The following is a 23,155-nucleotide window of genomic DNA, read 5'->3' on the forward strand; positions in this document are numbered from 1 at the left end:
CCTGTTCAGTGGAAATGAGTGTTAAAAATGACTGCTGAGCTGCTTGCGTTGACCTTTTGCATGTGTTTCTTGCCTCCTGCCGACACAATGAATATCTCATCATATCAGTTGACTATTTTATCATTCATAGAATTCTTTCCTGACAGCTATTTTTTTTTTTTTCCTTTTATTCCACACCAGCCTGCGTTGACTGCCACGTCGCATCCATATTTGGTGTTGATTTCAAATTCAATCAGGGTTGTCACCAACAGTGAGAATCACCAAAGAGGCTAATCTGTTGACACAGGCTCCACTATTTTGTGTGTGTGTTTTGGTGTAAATTCTAGGCTATTAAAATAACTTTTAATTCTAATTTCTAACATCACACACACACACACTCGCACATAAACGGGCTCATCTAAGCTAATGACTCATCTCTCTGCCCCTCCACCCTCCCCACCCCTCTGTTTTTCGTCTCTGTGCAGGGGACATCACTCAGAAGGGCTATGAGAAGAAAAGAGGCAAACTGTTGGCACCGTACATCCCTCAGATACAAGGTAAGGATATTTGTTAATATTTTAATGGCATTACATTACTTCCCTCAAAATATCCAAGAAATGCAAGCCAAATACCTTCTTTTTTTTTATAAGTGTAAATGAATTTTTTAACGCATGTCATATACAGTAGCTTCTTATTGACAAACCGTGAAATGTAGTGAAATGATTCGATCAAAAGAAATGTTTGTTTGACCCCGCTTACGTCTGCTCAACGCACCTTTATTTATTCATAAAACTATGAAAACCATGCCACATTGTACACATCAGTCAAAATGAGATGCTAACAAAACACAACAATGGAGGAGAACAAAAATCTCTTAATGTACTTGTCGATTTGGCTTTCGTCTACGTTAAGGAAGCTAATCGTGATTGATCTTAAAGGACAACTCCTTAAGATCAATAAACAACACATGACTCTGATTTCTGTGAAGACAATAAAAAAATGGAGAGCTAATGTTTGAATGTATGTTTCTTTTCATCATTTGTTACTGATTAATGTGCTTGACCAGTGAGTGACCAGCACTGGTTTTTGTCACCCATTCTGTATGAGCTCTGCAGGCTTGGAATCTTGGCTGAGCAACTATAAAAATATTTGGTGGTGCAGTAAAACCAACAGTGAGCAAGTAATTGAGGCCCCCTTTAGTAAAGTAATAGTTTACACCATCAATGTACACAATCTCTGATCAGAAAACTGTTTTTCATGTCAAACTCATCTCACAATATTAGTTTGCAGATTGAATGATTTTGGAAAAAATGCATCAGATGTACGCATCTATGTGCACATACGGTTAAGTGTTGGTGAAGTTTGTCTCTCAGTCAAGATGTTGTCACTTCAGTTGAACTTCCTTGACACCAATTACTACTTTCTAATTGGCCGTGACTTTGGCGCCATCATGTGGCATCTTAGGTCGCAGAAAGAGCACGAAAATATGTGAACAGGTGAGTTTTTTTTATTGACTAGGTTGTGATAAGTTCATTTGAAAAAAATGTTGAAAGATGAATTTGAGAGTACAGACGCTCCCCAACTTACGAACGAGTTACGTTCCGAGCGATCGTTCGTAAGGTGAATTTGTTCGTAAGTTGCTTCAGTGCTATATTTTGTATAATAATTTATGTTTAAAGAGAATACGTACAGTACTGTACTACGTATGTTAGAGAGAGAGAGCGAGAGACACACACAGTATGTACATGTACGTAATAAGATAAATAAAATGAAGTTTAACTTACTTTTGGAAGATGTACTCGATGCTTAAGGATTTGATGGAGGAAGAGGAGGATTTTATATCATGAGAGGTTCTTCGTCGTCGCTGGAATGGGCTTCAAAAGTTACTTCCTCCTCCGTAACTTCAATGTAGGAAGAAGTTGAGGGTCGAGGAGAAGAAGATGAGGGTTGATGAGTATCTTCCTTGGAGGATTTACTAGAAACTGGCCGAAAGAAGCGATCTAACGACGATTGCACAGTTTTCTTATTTTTTCATCATAAATGATGCGGTAGCACTGTATGGCATCATTCAATTGATTTGCAACCTTTGCGCAACGTTCAATATTTGGGTCTTGCTGCTCGAAGAGTGCGATGGCTTTATCTATGAGCGGCAGGCGTTTCTTCTTCTTCCTCCTCCTCCTCGACACGTTGCTGAGCCTCCAATGCTGGGTGAGCTCTCACAGCGCCAAGCGTCGGTATTAGCGGCGGAAAGAAGCACTACAGTACTCGGAAAAAGATGCGCAATACAAAATCTAACTTACAGCATCTCTTTCCGAACATTTTTTGACATGCGCGCATGCGCGCAGACATGGTCGTATGTACCGTTGTTCGTAACACAACAATGTTCGTAAGTAGGGGAGCGTCTGTAGTGAACCACAAATACGGGGTTCACTGTTTGCTAGTGTTCAAATGTCAGTAGCAAGTGGAGTTGATGCATTGCGGTAGAAAAAAAGAGTCATTTAGACCCTCTTCACATCTCCTTATGCATTAAAAAACATGTACTGAAAAGATGCAAAAAACATCATGAATTGGCTATGGATAAATAAATGTGTCTCCTGTGGCAGGGTATGCAACTGATTGGCTTAAATGAAGTGCCTTCTGCCCAGCAACCCAGTCTGAGGTGGTGGATGTGCTTGGCGTGTGAATAAACCTTTTTCCTCCAAGAGCAGGAGAAAAGGCATTGTTTTACTTTGTGTTAGTGGCCATTAAAGCACCACAGCAGACCGGCATACAATTGAAGTGCTCGTCCTTGCGCACAGGATGTGTGTCACATCACGCTCATTCTTTGCAGTGTCCTGGAATGTCCTCAGACTATATTGAACCTGATGCGCTAAATGCAGCTCGTGTTGTTTAGTAGATTGAGTGAATGTCTGTGAGACTATTGCTCAGCATTGCAGCGAGTGAATTATATTGCTGTCTAAGAGTTGCTGAGAGCGTGTGGAGCTCAATGGTCCCTACTAAGCTGCTGCCACGGAAAGGCCAGGCAGGCTGACGGCTGGCAGTTGACCGCATCCTGCACCAGGCTGGCTACCACATGTTGGATGCGTTTAACTCATTTGCTCCTATTTCAATACGTTATATTTTAAATGTTTTAAGTGTCCCACTGACATATTTATACGTTTTTTTTTTTTTTTTTGCTAGAGCAGGGGTGGCCAACCCTGGTCCTCGAGAGCCACAATCCAGCCTGTTTTCCATGTTTCTCTCCCCTAACACACCTGGTTCATGATCAGGATCGTTATTAGGCTTCTGCAAAGCTGGCTGATTAGCTGATCATTAGATTCAGCTGCGCTGCAGGAGGGAAACATGGAAAACAGGCTGGATTGTGGCTCTCGAGGACCAGGGTTGGCCACCCCTGTGCTAGAGCATACAGAAGGCTTTGATGCTTTGATGCAGCCTCTCAATTGCAAAGAACGGTTGAAGAAATGGTAGTTATTACACAAACTGCCAGCAGGTGGCAGCAGAGCAAAAGAGATCAACCAGGGCCATGTTGAAAAAAGCTAATTTACTCACAATTCTAAACAATTTGTGATCAATGATAAAACTTAGCTATATTCTAATGCTAGTTGCTGCAAAACAGAATCAGATAAAAAAAAAATCCTGATGAAAGAATAGACTTTAATCTTTCTTTTGGTAGGTTACATGTGTTTATAGCAATAGAACACAATATTCTGTGGGCAGTAAGAATCCAGTAAAACAGCCAGGAGTGAATAGCTGGGAGTGAATGAGTTAATAAATTCATTTTCATATTATCTCAATTTCCACAGCATTGAGCGCAACTGAATATAACCCCCACCCACTAAATTTAAAAAAAGAAAAATGGACATAAATGAATATGGATGACCTGACTACTTATGAAAGGCAAATCATAGCTACATTAGCTGCGGGATAAAGCACTGCCTGCCAAAATCAGAGCTATCCATAGATGACAACCTAGACCGTCTTTTTCAGCTGGAACATGCCATTTTGACATTTTCTCTACTGTACTTAATCGCCTTCTTAGAGCTTGGCATGTCCCACTTGCTTTCCCGTGAAACATGCAAAGTGGCTGACCATTTGTAAGTGAGGCTGGATTAATTCAAGATAAATATGTTCTCAACTGAGGCAGCCTGGTGAAGCCGTACGGGCTAACCGCTTTAGCAAGTCTTCCTCACAGTTGAGAGGATCCAGGTCCCAATGTTGACTCGACTGTGGGGTCTGTTCCCATGCTTGCCTGGGTTTTCTCCAGGTACTCTAAATACTACTATATGATAATAATAATAATAATAAAAATAAAAACCTGGAATTTAAATAGGGATGTATAGATTTTTTATGTCCAATGCACGAATGATTGCTTCATCTTTTCTTCCCGCAGGTGTAGATCCCGCTCTGCAGTTAGACAGCCGGATCCAGGCCTCCTCCCAGGCTGTTCTGTCCGCGTCCAAACACAACAAATCTCGGGCAGCCAACGCTAGGGATGAGCGCTTCCGCTCTGGTAATCACATCTTTCGACTTTGTGTGAAAGTTTTGAATTCCTGCTTGAGCTTTTTAATGGTGCGCCTAAGCCGTGTACTCTTTTGTGTGGCCTAGATCTGCACACAGAAGCCGTCCAAGCAGCTTTGGCCAAATACAAAGAAAGGAAGATGCCCATGCCGTCCAAGAGACGATCCGTACTAGTCCAGTCCTCTGTTGAGGCATGCACTCCGCCAGGTGAGACTTTTGCATCTGTATTTGGCGTGCTGTGCTTTGCCAATCTTTGGTATATACTGTAATTAGCTATGCACATACATCCCTTACTACTGTAGTGTAGGATGATAACAATCCCGTAATCCAAGATTGTGCTGCAAAATACTCCACAAGAAAAAGAAACATTCCATTTGATGACTGAATCTATTGTTTGGGATTACAAAGGACTCAGTTGTCATGAGCGTGTTCCCAGCAGGCCTTCCCACATGTTGCATACTGGATGAGATTGTTAGCATTGTCTCAGAATGTCAACACTTTACCTGTTTATTTAACAGTGTGCGCTGTGTTGATGTCAGCCATGTTGGAATTCACAATACCAAGGCTTCACAAAGCACTTGTAAGCCCATTGTGTTAACTGTAAATCAAATATCTCTTTTTGCGAATAATGTGAATCATTACTGTTAACACATAACAGTTGATCACTTGATCACTGTTACATGGTACATTGCAGTAATTAGCTGGCCCGCCAAGTCATTTGCGTATAGCTCATTAAGCAGTGCCTCACTGTTATATCCTGCTGTTTTTGCCTGTTCAATACAAGCGACTGTGTGAACTTAATCAGTCTCCCCGCTCGCTTCTTGTCTGTTTATATGCGATGAATGCCAACTCTCGACTTTACACTGGTTGTCTGACCCTCACTATGTTCTTCTGCTTCACTTTGCCATGGTTACTGAGATATAGGAGAGATGAGCAGAGGAATAACAGATTATTCGCTGTGAAGCAGTCCCTTTGAGGCCGCTGGCTGTACAGACATAAATATGGGCTTGTTAGAATGGAGCCTACAGCTTTGCGAGGCAGCTTTTTCAAGGCCATGTTCGAGATGTCACTTGGGGATTTTGTGTTGTGCTATACTCAAATGACAGATTGAACATTTGAATGCTTTTAGTTGGCAAAATTAGGAAAAAAAAGTGGTCTGGTGCCATTTTGTGGCATCAAAGGGCAATTATACACCTTTTTTGACGGGGCCTCAATTACTCTCGGATTGGTGTGGTAATACCGTATTTTTAACTGATGATATGTGGTGCAACTGTATTAGTAGCACACCATACCAGTCATGCACAAATCGCCCACGCCTTGTGTTGCTGTCCTCTTATCATGACATGACGCTACTTTGACCTGTCCAACACAGACACCTCGTCTGCGTCGGAAGACGAGGGCTCGCTGCGGCGAAAGGGACGTCTGGCCAACTCCACTCCCAACCAGAGCCACAGCCACCCAGCCGTCGAGCACTGGTTTAACCGGGTCATCCAGGGTTCGTCCACCTCATCTTCCGCCTCGTCCACCTCGTCCCACCCGGGTGGGAGGTCTGTCACCACCAGCACCAACGCCAATAGTATCCCACTCAACGCCAACACCAAAGCTACTGCACTGGCTGATCTTATGTCACACACCCACATAGGTAAGAACTCATTTTCTAATTTGTCACTTGTAACTGAAGCAATAGTCCGTTACGAGTTTCTAATTAGTCTTTGTGCCCGGTTGTCATAGCAACAAATGTCGGACTAGGCCAGCAGTATATAGGGCGAGATGAGGGCTGGCTTATTTGCATGAAAAAGTGAAAACAATGAAATAGAAAAAAGAAATAGGGTGTTGTAACTTGATATCTGTGGTTTTGACAAAAGCAAAATAAGAATAATAGATCATCAAGTATATGTGATGTGTTTACGTGCTTCATAGGGATAACAACTTCTAGCATTGAATTCCGCAAAGGTTTGAAGCATTCAATTATCTCCAGCCAATCAATTCTGTTCCTATGTATCCCAGACAGAAAGCAATGTCCCACACGACTGCTTTTGTCAGCACTCAAGATACACTCAAGCATTTAATGAGGCCAGACAAAGAACGTTAAGAGTTTTCATTTTATGTCTTCGGACTGAGTAATCTTTGTCTGAAATCTCGCTGTCATTCAGCCATGTAAAAATGCTTTGGGCTGTTCTGTTGTCAGAGCTGCTCTATTCATGTAGTGGGTTAATGCTCAGTGTGACATGTGTTGCCGCCAAAACACTTAACCACATGGTTGTTGTTTTTTAGAATAGCATGTAGATGCGTAGCTAATATAGCTGAATAATTTCTTTAGATGTCACAGGACAAAAACAGATCTATGGATTTGTTTTGATTTGATGACAGAGACACTGCAGGTGAAAAAATACAAAATACATAACACTTCAGGGTAGATGCATATTTAGCATATGTTCCTAGCAAACAGCATGCTATAGTAGTAGAAATGGGCCAAGTTATCAATTTTGGTGAACATGGTAGCACTCGGTACTTGTATAGTATTAGGAGGGGAAGGCCAACTAGTAGTACTGGCCCAAGTGCGTCATCTGGCCTCGTTATAGCTCCGCCCCCCAGAAATCTGAACAACTGAAAAGGTGAAAAGGAGTTCAGTGCTATATTTCACCAATTCAGCACTAAATTGTTCTACCAGTAAGTCTTTGCACATTTTTTAAACTTAGCTTTGAACAAATGTCATATGTTTAGAAAAAAAAACACAACAATTAATTTACTGTGTCTTTAACCACTCATTAATTGTAAAGCGGGTAGCCTGCTAGTGGCTAACAAATTAGCAGCTAGTACGAACCGGTACAGTAAGTGCTCACTCATCCACATGGCGCTGATGACCAACTACTTGGCATGTTTTTGGAACTTAGCTTTGAAAAAATGTGACGTATTTAGAAAAAAAACACAAAAATGACTTAACTGTGTCTTTAAAAACTCATTAGGTGACTAAGTGTAGCACGGCTAGCCTGCTAACAAATTAGCAGCTAGTATGAGCCGCTAGAGCAGGTGCTCACTCATCCACATGGCCCTGATATCCAATTACTTGGCGCAGTGTCATCTCTGATTGGCATGGCAATTCATTTTGAGGTTCTACCTTGCTCCACTGTGCTATGTTGATACAAACTTGATCGATCGATTGGCATCTGACCTGTCCTTTCTCTCTCCCCTGCCACAGATAACCACATAGCTCCCCCAGACGTGACAGGCCTCTCGGAGCGCTCCTCACTTCATGTCGAGCAGTCCCACATTGCCTCGGTGCGTGGTGTGTCCCGTAGCTACAACCACCACACCAGCATCATGGAGACGGCAGATGGTGAGTGTCCTGTACGCACGCTGTTCCACGGTTTCCTCCGGTTTGCCTTTCTCCCCTGCTGTTTGTCCCTCTGTTTTTCCCTCTACTGTATAGTAGTCTTCCTTTTAGACTGGCGCAAGCTGCTGGCTGACCCTCTTTGTGTTGCTATGGTAACACCTCTCCTGTGTCCCTGGAAAAAAACTCTCCAGTAGTATGTCTTAATGGTTGTTTTGTGATGTATTAGTAGTAATTCTAATACGTATCATTGATCATCATTATGATGATGACTCTTGTGTCTAATTTCACTGCGTGGTGATTTTGCGGTATAATTTAGGGGTTATAAAAACAGCCTTCAAACACCATTTGTCAGAGCTCAGGATCACAAAGCCAGTATTATTGAGTCAAACAAATGTAGATGTGGTTTGTCAGTGAATAAAAGCAGGTGCCAAACTTAAATGTTATTATATAAATTGTGCATCACGTGACGCTCTATATTCCAGCCAATTTTTTCTGCAAATTGGTTCGTGATACGAAGGTAGCTACTTCATTTCATCCACAACAGAGAACAGGAGGGGCTCCCTCTCCCTCAACATTGCAAGTCAGTCAGCAGGGTTTTTGTTAAAACTTTATCTAATGCGAAATACTATTGCTGTCTTTGTTAGTATTTGCCAGTTTCCTTGATCCCCATTCTTCCTTCCTGCTGCATTTTGGTTCGTATTGGAAGTTGGCCATGTTGTACAAGTTGCGGTGCCCACAGACTGCAAAGATTATTTTGTCCTATATTTCTTTTCTCCACACTCCCTGCACAGCACACCGTGTCTATGTTCCGTATGAATGACATAGTAAGCACATTCTCAATGCTGTTTGCCTTTTGGGAAACTTCTGCCTAGTGATTTGACATGATTACGGTGACATTCGCTGTTGTTGGTTTTAATTAGAGATGCTAAAATTCAATAAATAACACACATACTGTGAATATTTTTTTCAACGTAAATAAAATGGTTTTAGGACTTTCCTTACCACGTCGATCGTGAACGCTATTACTTTGTGATTGGATGGTCGAGGATGCAGAGGCGGAACTTCCAAAGACTTTCCATTCATACAAAACGGCTAAAAATAGATTGGCTTTTGGGCTCAAACATGACAGCACGGAGTGTCCCCGAGGTTTTGTTTACTGTAATCTTTTCTTTCGTGGATCCAATCAATGGTATCATTGATCGATTACAAAGTTATTACATGGCAGCCAATCACTAGAAAATTATTACATGACAGACGATTTTACATAAATGATTCAGCTCTGCATATACGCAAACCCCTGGATGGACACTCTCCACAAACACAAGTTGAAAATGATGTATCTTTTCATAAGAAGTCTGTATGTAGGTAAGCTTTCTTATTATGGCTGGCAGTGGTGCATGGAATTTGTTTAGTAACCCCCAAAATAGGTCCACTACCTTGCTTTTCATGTTAGATTTGATTATGGTTCATTCTTGACCGAACAGCCTGCAAATCCTTAGCCACAACGGCCAAATGCAGTGGACTGCGATCTGGATTTCTCTTGTAAATTGACATTAATGCAAAAGCCATCAAAGCCCGATGAAACGGTAACAAACACCAAATTGTAATGATAATTGAAACTCGTGTAATTCATTAAGAGTTCTGTAAATTGTGTGGGATTGATAGTTGATTAATGGTGTGTTGAAACAAGTAAAAATGGAGTGGAGTCTCAGTCCTAGTTTGGTGCATCTATTTGAAAAGTACCTACATTTGTGAAGGATTATGTTCATTGACGTCCTCATTTGTTTCTCCTCCAGGCTGTGAATGGAGAGGTGAGGGATCCCTCAGTTTGATAAATGGTATTTATTATTGCTACCATGCTTCTTCCTCTTTGGCAGCCCGTGCATTTGTTGTGCATGTGACTACTGTTAGGTGTTGCATCCCTCTCCGCCTACCATGTTGTTCCTCCAAAAACGTGAATCCACTCATTTGATCCATCTGTTTTGATGTTGTTCGTGTTGTTGATGGTCTTGCCGGCAAGACGAATGCCTTTGCATTTGTGACGTTGTGAATCTCGTCCTACTAAAATTAAATGCTGTACACTTGTTGGTGTGAAGAAGCTTTTCTTTGACAGGTCTATATTAGCGTGGATAATTGTTGCTTAATGTGTTGTGCAGTACGTGCAGGTTATCCAAAGCTGATGCTGTTAGCTTGCGCTGATCTGTACAATCAACGAAACTTACTCTAGCACTGCTTTCCTTTTGGCTTTGAGACGATAGCAGGGGGGCGATGGGCGTCTTGTTTGGCCGTTGCTTGAAAGTGGCTCTGGATCGTCGCCCATTCTAGCGTATTAGGGAAATTAGCAGCACTGTAATGACAGTGGGGCTGCTATGTTCAGAATGGATTAATTACTCAGACACACTTGCAAAAATTATAACAGTTAACAAAAGATTTGCTTGGTTGTTTATTCTTACAATCGAGTAAACAGGTACTGGTCACAGAAATGCCTGTTAAACAAAAAACAAAACAGTGTTCTGAACAGCTTTCAAACAACCTCAAGGAATCAAAAAATACAACAAGACAGAATGATGCAATACAATTCATGGTATGTTTTGTGCGCTGAAAAATGTAAATTCATTCTGAGAACACTAATATGTTAATTACTATCCTTGGCAAGTCCTCATCTGCTGCTACATTACATCAATATATCAAAGCTTTTGAGTGGATGGCACTCTGGGCCATCAGATGTTGTCGTCCGTGTCTAATTGGCCCATCAGGTGCCGCACTGCCCCTCACATGTGCCATCCCAATGTGTGTATGTGCCTTTATACGAGCAGACTGAGGCTGTCTGAGCCAGCCTTATTATAGAACAAAAACGCATCAGGCAAGCTGTGTGCAGCTGTGGCCTCTGTCTCCTGTGGCTGGAATGTCTGACACTTGTCCCTCGCCAACCTAGAATGAGTTCACATGGCCAATACCGTGTCTTAAATAACTAAGGAAGTCCTTATTTCCACCATGCAGGCGGTCCAGTTCAGATCGGTAACCCCTTTGTGTGGAGTTTGTAGGTCGGGGTTGTTCCAGCAACATACTGTACATAGCATATCGTAGTCGTCATTACATCAAAGTCCTTCTAAAGTGAAAATAAATTTGTCAATTTTGAATGATTAAAAAAAAAAAAAAGCCAAGAAATCTTTCAAAGTGTGAAAAATCAAGGTGTCTTTGCTCTCAAATGCTGTCAACATGTCTGATGAATTGCGCTGAAAACACGCCCCACTCAACTTTCAATCGTCAATAAAATGCCTCTCCTACAGCCTGGAAAATTGATGGACGATGAGATGCTCTAAAGAGGCAGTGAACTATCTAGAAGGTAATGCATTTTGGGGATCTGGGCTAGCTACTTAGCTGTAACTGCACATCACACTTGCCCCAGAAGACAACTATGAACGAAGGCAAAGGATGGGGGGGAACTCAAGCCTTGTTGCCAACATTTTAGCGACACCCCAAAAATTTGAAAAACTCTGAAACAGTTAAAATGGTTTAATGCTGTCTGTATCTCCACAAATGAGTACAATAGTTTTCAGCCTTTGCACTTTTTCAGAAATTCTATTCAACCTTGTATAATTGTATTTAGAAATCGAAATTCACTTTACAGTGACAGTAACTTAAATGTTATCATGTTTAGTAAAGTGGAAAACCGACCTCTCCAAACCGAACCAAGTGGAACCATACTGGCTCAGTGCAGTGGGAAAGTACCATTACATTCCAAATCAACTAGCAGGAAACAATTCTGTTGCTCAAGAACCTCATATTGTACAATTAAATCACCAGAATGTTATATGTTAGGTCTTGGCTGGAGTATGGTAAACTTTAGTTTTGCTGTAGCCACTTGCCGTGAGCTGAGCACACACACCTAAGACTTCATGTCTCAGATGCTGGTGAGGAGACTTATTGTTGCTAGGCAGCAGGCGAACCTGATTAGTCAGCCTGGGAGTGTTATCCAAGAGTTTGCTGACTTAAAATACTGACTTAGGAGCACCATTGGGTTTTGCTGTTTGGTTGAGTGACAACTGTTTGGGCTGAAATCGTCCACTTACCTTTCGTGTGTTCTCCCCTCACTTATTTCTGCATATTTTACTAATCCTTTCTGTTATTTTTTACTGCTGTACTATTTATTTCCTTCGTTTTCTATCCACGCCTCTCTCAATATTTCTCATCATCGTCTCCGCAATATCATTGTGTAGGTGTTCCAGTCAACAGCCGCGTCTCTTCCAAAATCCAGCAGCTGCTCAACACACTGAAAAGACCGAAGCGACCGCCTTTGCGAGAATTTTTTGTGGACGACTTCGAGGAGCTCATGGACGGTGAGTGTCAATCTTCTTTCGACTTCTATAGCTTTCCGTGGAATGAACAGCCAGAGGTCAAAAGTTTGGTCCAGATGCAGATGCAGATGCAGATGCGGACATTTTCTCAACGAGAGGCGTGTGCACGAGGAACAGTGGCTTCAACTTAAGCCGAGATGTGTGGTCCACTGTGTGCCATTCTTGTTGTTGCTGTACTAAGCCCCTTGCCACACCTTACGAATAAACAGTCCAAGTATACTTTTAGATAAGTGATTGTTTTTCTTTGTTGTTTCCCACCTCACCTCCCACTGTGGATCAGAGACCACCAGGTGTGCAGAGGGAGTGGTAAGGCAGAGCTGGGCCACAGAAACACAGACACACATTGTGGACCAGTCTTTTTCTCTCTCTGAGAATTCCTTCATTCCTTACCAGCCCATCGTGGCTTTTGGGTGGTACTCTGCCAGGCTGAATAAACACTGTGCAAATGAAAACGCAGCAGGATTAGTAACACACCAGCAGGTAATTGTAAAGCGCTCCTAACTCTGGCAGAGTGGAGCGAGCGCCTGCAGACTCTGGTGTGTATGTGTGTGTCTGAGAAGACCTTTCCTGATTAAAGTGTTTTATCTGGAACGCATAAATGAGATGGAATTCGAAAGCAGAAGTTGGGCTGGCCAAAAAGTTAGGGACACAATATACGACTTTAATCCCCTATCCTTTTCTCAATCCCCACTATCACGCCATTAAACAATCCCCCTTGTATTACTTGTAAGCCTCCCTCTGTGAGGTATGCATAATTCACAGATTTACCACTACTTTGTAAAACACTCCAGCTGAATGGCTCCACAGGGTCACCGGTTATGCTAGGAGTGTTGAAGGCGATGCAGAATTGTCACCACCAAGTGGTTGTGGGTATACATTTTCTTCTCTCAGTCTTTATTGCAATCAGTGCGCCGTCAAAACAATTCCTGAACAGAGATTCAAACCCTAAACCTCGGAACTGTGGGGCGGACATGCTAACCACTGCCTTTTATAACCAAAGCATGCAATTTCCAATATTGCTGTTGGGAAAAAAAAGACTTGCTGCTTCATGTCATTTTCTTTTGTGTGTATTTAGTCCAGCAACCCAATCCAAACCAGCCAAAGCCAGAAGGCCAACTGATGTGTCCCCTTGAGGGGGATCCCCTCGGAGTGGTCACCAACTGGCCTCCCTCACTGACAGCAGCCTTGCAACGATGGGGTACCACCCAGCCCAAGAGCCCTTGTCTGACGGCGCTTGATAACGCCGGCAAACCCGTCTACACTCTCACCTATGGTAGGTATGAAGAGGACTGTTAGCCCACCGTTCAGGATGGACAACATTAAAATACAAGTCTGTTGGAGAAGTTTAAATGCTTTTCATTCATTTGAAATCTTTTTGACATTCAAATCTTAATCTTGAGAATGAATAATTGTGCTGTCATATGGTGTTACCATTGCAGGTAAACTATGGACCCGCAGTCAGAAACTGGCCTACACACTTCTCAACAAGCTAAGCACTAGAAGTGAACCTTTGCTAATGCCTGGAGATAGGGTACGTCTTGTAACATGTTTTGTGCTAGCTATTTTTCTATGACTAAAAATAAAACGAATAAAATGTTTTCATAACTTTAAATTAGCCTATGCAACATGAGCATAGCACTGGCCAACACATTTTTACAAATATTTTTTATCAGAGGTTCAAATGAACTTTTCTGGATGATTTTTTGTTTGTACCGATTCCTAATATGCCCTTATGGTTTAAGGGAGCAATTAAGGGGCAACAGGTGGATTTTTTTTTTTCCTGCAACGTAGCTCCGAATTAAAACACAATGTGAAGTCTATACTGTGCAAGTTTCAGTCAGTTAAAGGGGAAGTCAACCCAAATTTTTTTCTTCACAATAGTATGTTGTCTGTGCCCCCACTAGTCTAATCACAGACTTTTGAATAAGATTACATTTGTGTAATATTAAATAAGTAGCAAATCCGCACATTTTTATCCATCTCAGGGGCAGCCATTTTTCCGCTTGCTGTAAACTGAAAATGACATCATAGTAGGCTCAGGTAACGGCCAATCACAGTGCAGCTTCAGAAAAGAGGTGAGCCATGATTGGTTGTTACCTGAGCCTACTGTGATGTCATTTTCAGTTGACAGCAAGTGGCAAAATGGCCACCTCCTACTAATGTAATGTAAAACCAGCCATGCCTTTAATATATATATATATATATATATATATATATATATATATATATATATATATATATGTTGTTGTTTTTTTACATACACACAACAGACAGAACAGAACTGTGATTTTTTCGCATATCATTACACCCCAGCAGTTATAACATCTATGTGGTTTCACCTTTATTATCAACCACCAGAGGGCAATCATAATGCGGCCTGTGACAAAAAAAAAGCTTGACACCACTGGATCTGATTCATCCACAGGTTGCACTTGTGTTCCCCAACAACGATCCTGTAATGTTCATGGTGGCTTTCTATGGCTGTCTGCTGGCAGAGTTGGTGCCTGTACCTATTGAAGTGCCGCTGACCAGAAAGGTAAAGACGAAAAGATGGAAAACTTAATGATTCATGTTCTTCTGCTCAACATGACACTTGAAAGAGCAGGAAAAGCCCCAATTGGACATTTAGCAATCAAAAGAGTAGAGTGGGCTTTATTCTTGCAGACTTCTGCCATGCAAACTTCTCATGCAAGGCGCCGCTATTGTGCTCAATACAACACAGGCAGGGAAACAGGAGTTGAGAACTGTCAGATAATTAATTAACCCCCTTTCAATTAAGGAAATTGTGTCAAAAGGCCATAACTAATCACTTCCTTTTAGCCATTAAGATCCTGTATTATAGTTGTTGTGTTTTTTGCAGGTAACAAATGCTTCCCTCTCTGACTTCTCTTGTTATTGCTACTCAGGTGTCTATTCTAATATCCATGCACATTTATTTGTTGCGAAAAACATCTTGTTTTTAGTGCCGCTATTTGTCGCAGCAGCTTCATCTGTTCCGTGTTCTATTTCCAGAGCATTATTATGCATTGAGAGTCAACAAGCGCATCCATGGCAAACAAATTCACCATCATGTGTTGTACCCGCTGAATATTAATGCACGTACTTGATTGCCCTTTATAAGCATGCTGTTTGCGGAAGCTGTTCACTAACAAATGAGATTGGGGTGAAGTGAAAAGATTGTTATACCACTCCAATTACTATATCAGACGACAGACGCTCACTGTTCTTGAGACAAATTTATTAACGAGCATCTCTTCTCAAGAGTGTTTTTCTCAGCATGTAGTCACATGTAAGATTATCAATTATTGCACTGAAAAAGAAGTAATGAAATCAGAAATACATTACTTAATTTAAGCAGACTGATCTGCCGTGGGCACATGAAAATTTGATATCGCAAGACTTCTTAAAAGAAGTTAAAATAGCTAGCCTAATGAAACCAATGTCTTAAAACTGGTGTATTTATGACACTTATGCCTATAGAATTATGATATCTCTGTGCCTGTAGAATTATGGTATTTTAAGATAAAATTACTTATAACCATTAATTAAACTCATGAACAAGTTAAAATACATTTTAAAGATTTTTAATCATATTTTGCCTTGATTTGAAATATTTGTCAATCTTAGTTAGATTTTAGATTTGGCATTGTACCCGATGTTGCTGTTTCGGTCTGTCCCTATTGCAATTCTCCCCTTGCTGTAAAGTATGTGTCAAACTTTCTTTGTAATCTTTATTTGTTGGTCCTACAGGATGCTGGAAGTCAACAAATTGGCTTTCTGCTTGGCAGCTGTGGGGTGACGTTGGCTCTTACCACTGACGCTTGTCAGAAAGGTTTACCCAAAGCTCAAACTGGGGAGGTAGCCACATTCAAAGGTAAAGTCTGCTCATATTTACTTTCAATTTGACTGTGCTACAATTTGGATTTTCATCCGATTTCATGTTTCTGCCTTGTTAGGTTGGCCCCGGTTACTGTGGTTTGTGACTGATGGAAAACATGTTGTGAAGCCTCCCAAAGACTGGCATCCTCCAATACGTGAAGCAAGCAATGAGATAGCCTACATAGAAGTGAGGGATACGCCACTAATCATCTTGTACACCATAACCAGATCGAACACAATGTGATGATGAGTTAGGGTCTGTTGGTTAAGTTTGGATAAATGTTGGTTATACTAGAACCTAGAAAAGCCAGGCAATCTATGTGAAAATAGAAACGTCTCAATTGATTCTATAGTTCATTTTACAAAAGGAGTCCATACCTGAGTGTTGAAATGAGCAAAAACAAGATTAACAATGTCTTTGTAATTGTTGGACACGGTAAGAAAACTTTTTTAAAATAAAAAAAACGTTTATCAGCTTGTCATGGACTACATTGTTACAAGTGACGGTGATGCCGCCTACTTGAAAATCCCCTTTTGGTTTAGCATTACTGCCATGCACAGTAAAATGTTTTTTGGCTGCTTTTCCACCTGCTAGTTTCTAGGCCTATATAAATGACTCATCAATCGCAATTTTATAGCATAAGATCAACTATCCTTCTGTATCTTGCATTACAAAAAGACACACTTAAGACCGCCCCCTCATTTGAATAACATTTTTGAATTATATTTTTATATCCGTTTTTATTTTCACTTTTAGTCATTTGTTTATTTATTTAGTCATTTGTTTATTTTCAATTTTGGCAGTTTTGATCCTCCATATGCACTGACCAAGGCTGATTGGATGGTCAATTTCGGGGTGTTGTTGTTTTTACATCGGCTGGGCTCATCAAACTCTTACGCTATCAAACTCATTTTAATGAATTACCGAAAACTCTTAAGGCGCTGTGGAAACACAAATTCTAAATTCCCTGCGGAACTTTTACAACCAAGAGCTCCTGTTACCCAGAACTCAAAGATCCTGGGCTTGTTGGTGGAAAAGCAGCTATTGATTGAATGACAACTAGTCTACCTTTTGTCACAACTCAGATGGGATAGACCCCAGCTACCCGACACCCTGAACAGGATAATCGATGTAGCAATTATATTGGAGTTATTAAAAACTGCCATGCTGTTTTTCTGTTGTTTTTTTTTCTTGTGCAGTATAAAACCAGTAAGGAGGGAAGCACCATGGGGATCACAGTGATCCATTCAGCCATGCTCGCTCACTGTCACGCTCTCACACAAGCCTGCGGCTACACTGAAGGTGAGTGATGACATCACCATATCTCCTTATTGATTTGTCAATTGCATTAGAATAGATCAATCGCTATGATGTGTTTGCGTCAGGTCTGGATGAGGTCTTTTACCAAAGTTAGAATATAAGGCACCTTCTCGTCTGCTGTGCTTGTCCCAGTTTTGCTCTAAATAACTCTTTTCAGGTCAAGTACCTCTGCAGCTTTTATTATTTATTATGAAATGTGTCTTTGTTGATGTAAAGCTTGTACAATGTCCTTTTGTGACTGACAGCTGAGACCATAACCAACGTGCTGGACTTCAAGAGAGAAGCCGGTTTATGGCATGGGGTTCTCACTGTGAGTGGTAATATTCAGATTCCCAACTTACTAAATCACACTTTTTAAACAAATTGTAAACGTATTTGAACACACAATAATTAGCAGAGATGAAATGTATATAAAATACTGAATAAATGTAATTGGATTTTAAAAACGAACTGATCTCATTGAAACATGTAAACACAAACCTATATGAAAACAAGGAAAAAATGCAAGCATATGAATTAAGAATCAGAATGCATGGCTGCTATTATTACTGATCATTTGTTCTATTTCAAATGTCTTAATTCTAAGCTTATTTACAGTTACATGATGCACGTGATGCCTGATTATTTCCTTGCTTACCTTCTCATTGCAGAGCGTTATGAATCGGATGCATGTGATCAGCATTCCTTACTCCTTAATGAAAGTCAACCCCCTCTCGTGGATACAGAAGGTTCACACATACAAAGGTGAGGGTCTGCCTGTGTGAGTGTGTGAGCCATCTTAGTTAGTTAGTTTCATTATTATGACAACCAGAATGAGAATCTCTTAAAAGCGGAGCCCATGGTTGGGTACTTACTTTTAAAACCTTAACTATTTTTTTTAACCAGAACTGACATGTTTGAATAGGAATACGAAGAAGTCTGTTGACAGTAATAAGTAAACACATTTTCAAATTTAGAAATGTAGTTAATGTAAAAAAAAAAAGTACAGTACGACATTTCATTTTAACTAGCTGAAAAGGAACATGGTGTTTATCACAACTCCGCACCGTCAGTCAGGTATGATTATGTCTGTAGTGAGATGTGTCCAACTTGTGTTTGGGTGTCCGCTGACCAGCTGGTGTGGCCGTGGTGAAGTCGAGGGACATGCACTGGTCTCTGCTGGCTCAAAGAGATCAGCGAGACATCAGCTTGAGCTCGCTGCGCATGCTGATTGTAGCCGACGGAGCCAACCCATGTGAGTCCACGTGCGAAAAATTGAACAGTGCACAAAATCCCCCATTTGTCATCAGATTAGTACTGTACATCCTGACTCAATGCGTTGGTGTTTCTCTGTTTTCTACTCTTGGTGTGTGTTGTAAACAATACCATACGGCAGGGTCAATATCGTCCTGCGATGCCTTCCTCAACGTGTTCCAGACACGTGGGCTGCGACCTGAGGTGATCTGTCCATGTGCCAGCTCTTCAGAAGCCATGACTGTCGCCATCCGCAGGTGAGATGACGTTACTGCAGTTTTTTTGTTTTGTTAACGAGGAATATTCTTTTGGATATGTTGCAGAAGAGTCAGACTCACTCGTAAAAATGCACATTATAGCGAGATCATATAAAAAAAACTGTTTTTTAAAAATAATTTCTCCCTTCAACATGCTTTAAACACATTTAAAATTATTAAAACACATGTTTAAAACACAGTATTTGAACACCAAAAATTGCAAGCATTAAATGCATAGAAAATACTGTACGTAGTGTCTGTATTTCAGATGCATTAAAGCGTGATCCCCTTAATTGAGTGAATATGACTTTGTCCTTTAGACCTCCAGAGATGGGCGTCCCTTCACCGGGCAAGGCGGTGCTGTCTATGGCTGGGCTGAGCCACAGTGTGATCCGTGTGGACACCGAAGAGAAGCTCTCTGTCCTCACCGTGCAGGATGTGGGACAGGTCATGCCTGGAGGTACCGTATACTCAGTCGCATGTTATACCATCAATTTATACGCGCAGCACATGAAAAATATCCTGATGTTTGATTAAATGGCATTTTGTAGCTTTGGTGTGTGTGGTGCGAGCGGAGGGGACGCCGTACCTCTGTCAGACAGATGAGGTGGGAGAAATCTGCGTGAGCTCGAGATGCACGGGTGCGGCTTATTACGGCCTCCAGGGAATGACCAAGAACATATTCGAGGTTAGTGTTTGTAATTATGCCCAAAAAAGGCATTTCTACATCACCCCAAAATACGATGAACAATATCACACCATTAGGAGCAATAAAAAAAAAAGTAGTAAACAGCAGCTTTTTTTTCCAATTGAAACAGATCATAAACTGCTATATTGGACAGCTTTAGCACCATAAAGCTATTGTTTTAATTGCCATTATTTAATAGTGTTCATATATAGAAGCAGATCTACTCGTCACGTCCCCGGGCGACGTAATAATGGTGTTGAAGTTCCTATGAGTAGTCTAGGAAATAAACTGCATGTTTCCTGATGATTTCATTAAAGGTAAAGCAACGCATTATTTGACACTAAAGTCATACCTTCATTGTCAATCATCTGCTTAAAACACTTAAGTTAGCAATCCAGAAAGTTGTCTTTTGGTTTATTAAACAAAGTCAGAAAATTTAAATTAATTTGATTTAATCTCATTTTGTGCCAAATTCAATACTTAATGCGACCTTCAAAGGTGACACTTTAGTAGCTCAAGACTGATGATGTGTTTTGAGAGAGAAAAGGGCATTGTCTTATGCTGTGTTATAAGCAATACTTTTTTATGGTTACTGTAAATTGCAAAAGTATATGTAATATGTATATTTTATTAAAACTCTACTACGTTTTTCCTTATCATTGGCTAATTATTGTGTCTCCCGCTATTAATTGTCACATTTTATCGCAGACCACCCCAGTCACGTCGACTGGAATTCCAGTCAGTGACAAAACCTTCACCCGGACCTCTTTGCTGGGTTTTGTGGGACCAGTAAGTTCTCTCTACCACACAATTAATCCAATGCTTTTAAACCATCATGTTTTCATGTGTATATCTTTTATACGTCGCTGCAATGCTATGATTTTAATTCAACAAAAGTCCCAATTTTGTTGCGACTGTCAGATTTTCCATTACAAACATGCACCCATATTGATTAAAAAACAATTCTAAAAGTGTCTCAATTGAGCCTCTAAAAGTCTTAGATTTACATCTTGATTGCAGAAAGCCTCTTTAATGGTTCAGATGACCTAAATAACACCTTTAATTGAATTGGGCAGCGCTGACAGCACATTCTTCGCTTTGTTGTGCTCCTGAAAATTTCTGAGATGGAATATGCAAATAACTCAGGAAAATTAATGAGGTGTTTGGCCTTTTCCAAGTCAGTGAAGCCAAGAATCAGAATTTGTGCAGCTCACTGACATCTGTCGCATTGATTTGGGGCCAGGCCTCAGTGTGTCTCAGATTTACTCTATATGTAATATGGCAGTCTCAAGTCTAAAATACATCGAGTTGTGGTCAGAAGTTTCCACGATCATTTATTTGAAGCTGTCTTTTTGATGAGCATTTGTAAACGTCTTTGTAGTCAAGTAGATTCCGACCTGGTGGTGAGTTTCAGTCCCTCAGCTAAGGCGAGGTGGTAATGACTTGGGCTCACGGTTCAAGTCCCACTGCGAGGCCATATTGGCAAGTAGTAGCTGTAGAGAGGCTAGTCTGCTTCCTGGCTACTTCCTAGGTGCTCTTGAACAAGGCACACGAACCCGAACTCAAAATGTGCAGAAATGTTTGCACGCATTCACACTCTGACATGTTTCATGGTTCTCTGTTTGGTATGTAACAAAAATATACAGAAGAGTGTAAGTTAAATTTCCACTTTTAAGTATTATAATTGGAAAATTCAAAAAGTTGGCCTTGGTTAGCACTTTCCCCTGTTGATTTAAATAAGGATACATTTCTTATTATTGCACTCCATTTTCCTTATGTAATGATAGGAACTCCTCTAATGCAGCATTTTTAAACCATATTTAACTGTTTATACTTTCGCTGTAGTTAAAGGGGAAGTCAACCTTAAACATTTCCTGACAATAAAATGTGACCTCACTAGTCTAAACACGACATTCTGATTAATATTACATTTGTGAAATATGAGTTATGAATCAAAATCCAGCTGTTTATATCCACATCAGGGGGCGGCCATTTTGCCACTTGCTATTGATTGAAGATGCCATCACAGTCTCTTAGGGCTCAGGCAATGACCAATCACAGCTCACCTGTTTTCTGAAGCTGAGCTGTGATTGGTTGTTACCTGAGAAACTGCGATGTCATTTTCACGCGACAGCAGGTGGCAAAATGGCCGCCTTCTGATATTGATAAAAACTGCTGGATTTTGCTGCTTAACTCATATTCCACTAACGCAATATTAACCATATTTCGACTAATGGATCTGCATAGAACATATTATTGCCAAGAAGTTTTTTTGGGGGGGGGGGGGGTTGACTTCCCCTTTAAAATTGTCAGCATGCATTTTTCAATATATTGATTTTGTGCTCTTGAGGTAGACACAGGCGAGTTTCAGGGACGTCAAGTTAGCATTGACGGGTTATATCCGAACTGTGCGTTTTCACTGCATTAGCAGATATCCTTTAACATACCAGATTTTATTCCACATTAAGATGAGCTCTAAATCTGATTTAAAGATAGAAAAAAAAATGTGAATAGTGTCACTTGAAACAGAAAGTGAATCCAGCCTCATGACTACGATAAATGGCGCCAAACCTTGTGTTCTCCCACCAGGACAGCCTTGTGTTCGTTGTAGGGAAAATGGATGGATTGATGGTGGTGAGTGGGCGGAGGCACAATGCTGACGACGTGGTTGCCACGGCTCTTGCGGTGGAGCCGATGAAGTTTGTTTACAGGGGAAGGTTAGAAGACACAATTTCCCAGTCAGTCCTGCCAGCCACAGCATTAGGTACACTTGCACAATCTAAGGAGCTCTAATATGCTCGTGTTAATCACTGTATTCATGTATTATTAAAGGTACAGTTTCATCATGCATTATTAAGGACAGTACACATTGAGTTAGTATTGGTAGAGTTGTGCATTTTGTAAAATTTTATATGAAACTTTGGTCTGTCGAACAAATTGTTAAAATCGCACAACAGATTGTGTTCAATAATTCATACTTCTTCCCTCTTATGGAGCAAAACAAGGTAGAATATTGAATAAAGTCGGATCTCGTCAGATTGTGCAAGTGTCACAATTACTGTGGCAGGTGAGTTTTAAAATCCCCAGATTGTGTTTATGAGAGTTGATTTGCCTGGTGCACTGCAGGATAGCTGTGTTTTCTGTGTCGGTGCTGCACGATGAGAGGATTGTCGTGGTGGCGGAGCAGAGACCGGATGCCTCTGAGGAAGACAGCTTCCAGTGGATGAGTCGCGTCCTTCAGGTGCTGACTCTGCTCCTTTTATTCTTTGGGCAACATTGCGGCAGACGATCAATGCCGCTTTATTTATTTACTATTTATTAGGTTAGACAATGTTGTGTGTACTTTGCTGTAAATTCTTTAGCATACCACTTCAAGTGTATTGGTCTTTATTTCAAATGGCAAATTGATGTGTAATTTACAATTTGCGCAATATCTAATACAAGAGCTCTATCCAAAAATTCGTAAATTATAATACAAGCATTATACCTGTAATGCTTTATTTTGATTAAACTGTCAAGAGAGGTGTTAATTAAACAATGTTTATTATTGTGTTTGTAGTTTGTCATTCTCATTGACATTTTGGTAAC

General features: G+C 40.8%; 1 protein-coding gene across 3 annotated transcripts in view; it reads left to right on the plus strand.

The window, feature by feature from the left end:
* Nucleotides 1–23,155, plus strand: part of LOC144060242 (disco-interacting protein 2 homolog A-like) — an 81,401-nt gene that overhangs the window by 42,313 nt on the left and 15,933 nt on the right. For 2 of the 3 annotated variants that reach the window (XM_077579591.1, XM_077579589.1), the window contains exons 2-23: nt 465–536; nt 4,370–4,489; nt 4,585–4,704; nt 5,870–6,139; nt 7,697–7,834; nt 9,628–9,669; nt 12,052–12,171; nt 13,265–13,462; nt 13,629–13,720; nt 14,615–14,725; nt 15,940–16,063; nt 16,146–16,255; nt 17,269–17,371; nt 17,635–17,699; nt 18,040–18,133; nt 18,504–18,623; nt 18,765–18,879; nt 19,200–19,339; nt 19,431–19,567; nt 20,276–20,356; nt 22,157–22,284; nt 22,694–22,808. In XM_077579591.1, the coding sequence (XP_077435717.1) occupies nt 465–536; nt 4,370–4,489; nt 4,585–4,704; nt 5,870–6,139; nt 7,697–7,834; nt 9,628–9,669; nt 12,052–12,171; nt 13,265–13,462; nt 13,629–13,720; nt 14,615–14,725; nt 15,940–16,063; nt 16,146–16,255; nt 17,269–17,371; nt 17,635–17,699; nt 18,040–18,133; nt 18,504–18,623; nt 18,765–18,879; nt 19,200–19,339; nt 19,431–19,567; nt 20,276–20,356; nt 22,157–22,284; nt 22,694–22,808 (2,615 nt within the window). The remainder of the gene's footprint in view (nt 1–464; nt 537–4,369; nt 4,490–4,584; nt 4,705–5,869; nt 6,140–7,696; nt 7,835–9,627; nt 9,670–12,051; nt 12,172–13,264; nt 13,463–13,628; nt 13,721–14,614; nt 14,726–15,939; nt 16,064–16,145; nt 16,256–17,268; nt 17,372–17,634; nt 17,700–18,039; nt 18,134–18,503; nt 18,624–18,764; nt 18,880–19,199; nt 19,340–19,430; nt 19,568–20,275; nt 20,357–22,156; nt 22,285–22,693; nt 22,809–23,155) is intronic. The other variant, XM_077579590.1, reaches the window with a different exon arrangement.

This window comes from Vanacampus margaritifer, chromosome 11 (genome assembly GCF_051991255.1).
Source record: "Vanacampus margaritifer isolate UIUO_Vmar chromosome 11, RoL_Vmar_1.0, whole genome shotgun sequence".
Taxonomy (NCBI): Eukaryota; Metazoa; Chordata; class Actinopteri; order Syngnathiformes; family Syngnathidae; genus Vanacampus; species Vanacampus margaritifer.